The 6,964-nt window shown below is 43.7% G+C and overlaps 1 protein-coding gene across 1 annotated transcript in view; it reads left to right on the top strand.

Annotated features, from left to right (window-relative positions):
* LOC128276063 (serine proteinase stubble-like) overlaps positions 1-2,231 on the top strand; it is a 7,748-nt gene extending 5,517 nt beyond the window's left edge. Inside the window, exons 5-9 of the mRNA XM_053014533.1 lie at positions 1,190-1,367; positions 1,446-1,598; positions 1,665-1,780; positions 1,845-2,000; positions 2,071-2,231. Of these exons, the coding sequence (XP_052870493.1) occupies positions 1,190-1,367; positions 1,446-1,598; positions 1,665-1,780; positions 1,845-2,000; positions 2,071-2,231 (764 nt within the window). The remainder of the gene's footprint in view (positions 1-1,189; positions 1,368-1,445; positions 1,599-1,664; positions 1,781-1,844; positions 2,001-2,070) is intronic.
* The last annotated feature ends 4,733 nt before the right edge of the window (positions 2,232-6,964 follow it).

Below are 6,964 nucleotides of genomic sequence, written 5' to 3'. Positions count from 1 at the left end.
GCCCGTGTGAGCATTGTGTGTGTGTGGCCGCGCTGGTGGTTTATTGCACGACTGTAAACATTATGTAATTAATTGTTTTACTGTGTTGCGGGGCCACCCGGGGGCATCACAGCGATCGGCAGTGTTTTGGTACAAACACTCAATTGAGTCACCAATGTTGTGAGCTCGTGAATACATTTTATTTATTCTTTAGCGTAATTAAAACCCTGCTCCGGTGCGCTGGTGCGCTGCGCACACCGCTCGTTGATATATTTATTTCTGCGCGATAAATTACCTCGCGATGCGTGGATAATTTATCATCCTGGCAAGCCCCCGTAGGCGAATCCTTTGCCAGCGAGTCCGGCTAGAGGTTGAGCATTCAATTTCTGCCCGGCCAACGTCGCGATTAACGCATGACAACGGTGTGTTGATGTCCGCCGCGAATCGATCCTGCGCGCGGTCGCGGCCAAGATCTGTAAGCCGCACATAAACTGGCTGTTGACAGGGAGAGAAAAATAAAGAACCCTGCGCTCCCTGGGCACCGTGGAGCAGCTAATTGCATCGTTACGCATGGGCCGGACGCTTCGTTGGCCATTGCATCGTCGCATCGTCTTATCCTCGCCCGCTCAATGCGTTCTAATGATAATCGTTTAGCCGGGGATTCAGGTCCCGGCTAGGAGCACTGCCCACCAGAGAAGAACGCTCCATTACATATTATGCACGGGTGTCGCTTCTTGTGCTGGGTCTGCATTCGAAACGGCAGAACCCGAGACCGGAGAAGGTCCTTCGCGACGTTGCTCTTCCCTGCACAACTTGTGGATAAATTAATCTTCTAACATCAGCGTCACGCAGAGTAGCGCTGTCCCGGGCCAAGGTCAGCTCCTCCCGGGGATCCTGTGGGCCCGACGATGTCCAGCGATTAAAACTGGTTCCCACACTCGCGCCGTTGGCTCAACAATGATATTCCCTTGCGCACACACACACGATCGCTCGTAAAACCTCTATCACGATCGGATCGAGCCGCTCGGGGATCATTTACAATTTTTATGGCCACATAATTACGATTCATTCATTGCCCGCTGTCGATCGGCTCGTTTCGATTCGCTCATTACGACACGCAACCGGCAGCAGCGGGCTCTTCTGTGCCGCATGTCAGAATGTCCGTCCGGCTTCCGTTTCAAATGCGTGTGTCATTCTCTGTCCTCTGTAGTTTGCGGCAAAAGGATGTTCCCGGAGCCGCGCATCGTTGGCGGCACGAAGGCGGCCTTCGGACGGTGGCCGTGGCAGATATCGCTGCGTCAGTGGAGAACCTCGACCTATCTGCACAAGTGTGGCGCTGCGCTACTCAACGAAAACTGGGCCATCACGGCGGCGCACTGTGTGGACAAGTAAGTGGCGTCTCGAAATTCCTCACCAAGACCTGATCACTCAACAAGCTGACCCGTTTCAACACCCTTTTCCCACAGTGTGCCACCCTCGGACCTGCTGCTGCGCTTGGGCGAGTACGATCTGGCACTCGAGGAAGAACCGTACGGCTACCAGGAGCGACGCGTGCAGATTGTGGCCTCTCATCCCCAGTTCGACCCGCGGACATTCGAGTACGATTTGGCACTGCTGAGGTAATGCTGGACCGCGGGGTGAAACGAATCCTAACGGCGACTAACGAGTTTTCGCACTAATTGCAGATTCTACGAACCCGTCGGCTTCCAACCGAACATCATCCCTGTGTGTGTGCCGGAGAATGACGAAAACTTCATCGGCCGGACTGCCTTCGTTACCGGCTGGGGTCGTCTCTACGAAGGTACGCTCGGCAAAGCGGACACAAGAAGCGACCTTAGACTAATACATCCTGTTCGGCTTTTTAGATGGACCACTGCCGAGTGTCCTCCAGGAGGTCACCGTACCGGTGATCGAGAACAAGATCTGCGAAACGATGTACCGGAGCGCGGGCTACATTGAACACATCCCTCACATCTTTATCTGTGCCGGCTGGAAGAAAGGAGGCTATGACTCCTGTGAAGGTAAAGGGGTTGCTGCACCTCAGGCTCATAGCGATTCGAATACTAATGGCCCATTCTTTGTCCCTCGCAGGGGATTCCGGTGGTCCGATGGTTATCCAGCGCCCGGATAAGCGGTTCCTGCTGGCCGGTGTCATTTCGTGGGGCATAGGCTGTGCCGAGCCGAACCAACCGGGCGTCTACACCCGGATATCCGAGTTCCGAGACTGGATCAATCAGATACTACAGTTCTAGGGCGATCGCCGCAGCCTGCCTACCAGCCACTGGAATGTAGTTGTTGTCATACGTACTCACTTTTGATGGGTTCCTCCGACCGACCGTCTGGCTACCGATTGCTGGGTGAACCAGCGACGATGGCGTCGGCGTACGGTTGACTCTTTTTCTGGGGAATAGTAGAATTTAATACGTTTTGTTAGGGTACTTCTTCTTCCGAGGCGGCTTTTCGCTCAAAGCATCCACCCAGTGAGATAGGATTTAATCGATTACTGCGCGGCGAGACGATTCTCTGACGAATGGGAAATTGGGAAAATGGGAACACCTTTTTTTGGGGGAGGATGAATCGTCCGAATAGTTTCCGAACTAACTCAAGAGATGGATGGAGACGATAAAGAAGAGCATTTGGGGCGAGCGCCGGAGTGGCGAGGTTTTAATTATTGTATGTTGTGATAAACGAGGCGCCGTGCGGAATGTTTGAATGTGTTTGATTCTAAAGGGTGCACGCGTGAACCGAGTGAACGATGCGAAGCTAGTGTTACGAAAGTTATTGCTAGATAGATATTATTTTGCAATTAAAGTACACGCTAGTGTGTAGGTGACTTTATTTATTTATTTATGTCTCCCAGTAGGATACTTTCGGATCGCGGAGGGGGAAAACCAAGTGCAACACGAAGCATAAATCGGACTCAGAATATTCGGAGTGTGAAACAAAAAGAAATATCGACAAAGGTGCTACAGAAGGATAGAGGATGAGAGAGAAAGATCGTGCACACCTCGTCTGCATTCTCCGTGAGCGTTCGTTAAGAGGTTGCAACCGAATGCACAGCGTGAAGTGTAAATATTTTAATGTTAGCGAACAAAACAACACCATTCATTTCGAAAAATCTTATTTAACTGCAACTGTAACATAGTTTCGAATAAATATTTTAAAAACAACCTAACCTCTGGCGGAACTTTTTTTACTAGTGTTTGAAAAATGCAATAAATATAAAGCATTTTTACCTATTACCGTAATGTACGTGTCTGAGAATCCTTCTTTGTCGTGCAGTTAATTCCTATTCGATGATCAATCAATTGAAATTACACAACTGAATTTTGGTGGACGATTTGGCTTCTGTCTGGCAGTTTTAAAGAGAATAATAGTTTTGCAACTTGCAACTCGTCCTGAACAAATATTGCCTACCAAGAAGGACATTCGTGCGCTGCAACTCCTTCGCATTGTCGGCTCTCCGCCCTAATCAGTAGTAAACTCCTGAAGGTATGCAATCTGTCGAACAACACAAAAGTAGTAGTAGTAGTAGTTGGTTTTATTGTTGAATAACCTTATTTGAATTTAGCTCATTGTTTAACATAATTGGTAACGGGTTCACAGTGTTTGTTTTCCTCGTTATACTTAAATTATTTGTGGCGTTGCCGTTTGATAGTTCTGTTTATGTTTGTGTTCCATTGTGTGGGAAAAAGGGGAAAAACCCACGCCAAAAAAAAAAAAATTTTTACATAATAGTACTTAATCTATGCTTAATACTAACTTATTTATTCCTATCTAATTATGTACTAGTCTCCGATTTGTTGACAGTGTATTTATCAAGCTATTTTCGTTGTGTTCGCATTTATTGTGGTAATTTAGGTTTGTTTTTTCTAGGAATTCGTTTATTGTTGGTAACTGGGTCCTATCATGTAGAGCTTTCGTGCTGTACCAATAAGGAAGGTTTAAGATCATTTTAAGTGTTTTATTTTGCTTGATCTGAAATTTCTTTATATAAGTTTGGGCGCAGGTACCCCAGACTGGTGATGCATACATGATAATTGGACGTATGCATGTTTTGTAAAGTAATAGCTTGTTTTTTTCATTTAACTTTGATCTTCTGTTTATGAATGGATAAAGAATTTTAATTAATTTGTCTATTTTGATTATGGTGTTGGTAATGTGTGTATTGAATGTTAGTTGTCTTTCGAAAAAGAATCCTAGATATTTAATTTCTCTTTTCCATTCTATTTCTGATGCTCCTAGTTTTACTGAACTTTTTGGAAGTTTGTTAGCGCTTCTGTTTCTTGTAAAGTATATTGCTTCTGATTTTTCGATATTAGTTTTTATTTTCCAAGTCTTGCAATATTTTGAATATGCCTTTATCGACAAGTTAAGGTTCTTGATTATACTGCGAGGGCTTTTAGCAGAGCTCGAAATCGCTAGGTCATCAGCGTAGAGATACATGTTGCAATTTTTCATATCAGTAATGTCTGACGTGTATATGTTATACAATGACGGTGATAAAACACTTCCTTGTGGTACTCCGGCGACTGGGCTGAACGGTTCTGATTGACTATTTCCTATGTGCACTATATTGACTCTATTGTTTATGAACGATTGGATAGCTTTTATAATGTAGGGAGGATAGTTGTGTTTTATGAGTTTATATAGTAGGCCATTATGCCATACGGTATCAAATGCTTTCTCAGTATCTAGTAATATTAATCCAGTTGATTTACGGCATTCCCTACTTGATTGTATGTGGTTTTTAAGCCGATGAAGTTGGTGTGTTGTGCATGTATGGGGTCTAAATCCAAATTGCGTTTCTGGGACAATATTATTCCTGTTGGTATGCTGGTTTAGTCGGTTGACTATGATTTTCTCGAAAATTTTTCCTATGCAACTAAGTAAACTTATTGGCCTATAACTTTCGGGATTGGAATTGTTTTTCCCGGGTTTTGGAATGGCTACAATCTTTGCCTGTTTCCATGCGTCTGGGAAGTACCCCAATTTCAAGCATGCGTTAAAGATATGATTAATATATACCACTGCCTTGGTCGGGAGTCTCTTGATAGTGTTGTTATTGATTTTATCACAGCCTGCTGATTTTTTAGTTTTTAAGTTTTTAATAATTTTGATAATTTCCTTGGGCTTTATTAATGGGAAACGCTCTGTTTCAGCTGTCTGTTCTGATTCTAACTGATATTGGCTGATGGTATTAATTACCTCCTTTTCTAGTGGGCTATGGTATTTGTAGGTGGTTTTGTGTGCGTTTTCAAAATGTTCTTTAATTGCGTTGCATTTTTCTGAATTTGTTATTAGTATGTTGTTTTTGACCTTCAGGGCTGGAAGGGGTGTGTGTTTTTTCTTGATAATCCTTACGAATTTCCAGATTCTATTGTTGTTTTTTTCAGAGTTAATTTGTAGTAGATTCCTAGACCATGCCTTATTTCTTTCTTTGGATACTTCCGTCTCGATGTACGATTTCAGGAAATAGTATGTGCTTCTGTATTCCATGTTACTACGATGCCTTTGCCATTTCTTCCTATACTTGTTACGAATCTTAATAAGTTGGAGAATGGACTCAGGGAGGATTATATTGAAGCTGTCTGGAACTTTCGCTGGGACACAGTTTTCGTGAGCTCTCAAGGTGGTAGATGTAAGGTTTTCGATCATTTGATCGATCTCGTGGGTGTTAGTTATGTTCGATAGATTGAAGTTTGTTAGATCGAGCGAGCCTTTAATGTAGTTCCGAAAACTGGTCCAGTCTGCATTTTGGTAGTCGTAAATTTGTCTTGGATTTTTATAGTTGACATTGGTATTTTTGATTTCAAAAATTACTGGCAGGTGGTCGGAGGTTAATTCTGTTACGGTTGTCAATTCAGATAGGTCTAGTCTATTATTTGTAATGGTAAGGTCAAGTGTGGAAGGGTTTCTCGACGCTTGTGTAGGTATGTATGTAGGAGTACTAGGGTGGTGAATGGTGAAGAGCCCTTTTTGCCCTTCTTCATATAATCTTTTTCCAGCTGTGTTTGTACCTTTGCAGTTCCATGCTCTATGTTTAGCATTAAGATCGCCACAAATCACGAAGGGCTCTAATCTTGCAGTAATTTTAATTATGTCTCTTTTAAATAGCTCTATCTTTGTGTTTCCACCTGGGTGGTATGCCGCTACTAACGTGAAAAAGCTTTTTTCCGTGAAAATTCTTAGTCCTATAGCTTCTATAATACTTAAATTCATAGATCTTAACAACTTATGTTTAATGACATTTCTTATCAATATAAGTACTCCTCCTTTAGCATGTGTTACTCTATCTAACCTATATGTGACATACTCTGGAATCGAAAACGTATGTTCAGGCTTCAGAAATGTCTCTGTGATGGCAATGCAGTCTATCTTATAATAACTTAAAAAATAGTTTAGTTCTTGTTTTTTAGTTAAAATGCCATTGGCATTCCAGTATGCAATTTTAGGTGTTATTATTTTTGGGTTCACGGCGAAGGCGAGCAATATTTAGTAACAATATCAAAGATCGTCATGATCTGTTCTTGCTTTGTTTTGCAGTGTTGCATTCTGTCTATGACTTCCACTACGATAGGAATCAATTCCGAGCGCTCGAAAAGTTCGGGTTTCTCTTGTCTCTCGCTTGTTTTAGTTTGGGGAAACTTTGTGGATGTAAGCGTGCTGCTCCACGCGTTAACGGGATTTGCTGGGTGCCTTATCGGTAACGCCGGGAATTCGTTCGGCATGTGTCTGTAACTGGTGTGTGTAACCGGCCTTTGTGTTTTTTCAGCACGTTTTGGACGCTTCGGGCACTCGTAAAACCCGGCACAGTGGTTGCCCTCACAGTTTGCACATTTAAGCTTGTGCGTTGGAATTATCCCGTCGCTAGTAGCGGCGACCATCGGGCACGACGCTGATGAGTGGTTGTCCGCGCACTTGTTACACTTTGGGGGTCTGTTGCAGTTTGCTGCGCCATGGCCGAAAATTAAACAGTTTTTGC

Source organism: Anopheles cruzii, unplaced genomic scaffold (assembly GCF_943734635.1).
Source record: "Anopheles cruzii unplaced genomic scaffold, idAnoCruzAS_RS32_06 scaffold00403_ctg1, whole genome shotgun sequence".
NCBI lineage: Eukaryota > Metazoa > Arthropoda > Insecta > Diptera > Culicidae > Anopheles > Anopheles cruzii.
The sequence above is the reverse complement of the archived record's forward strand: the minus strand, read 5'-3'. Positions and strand labels throughout refer to the sequence as shown.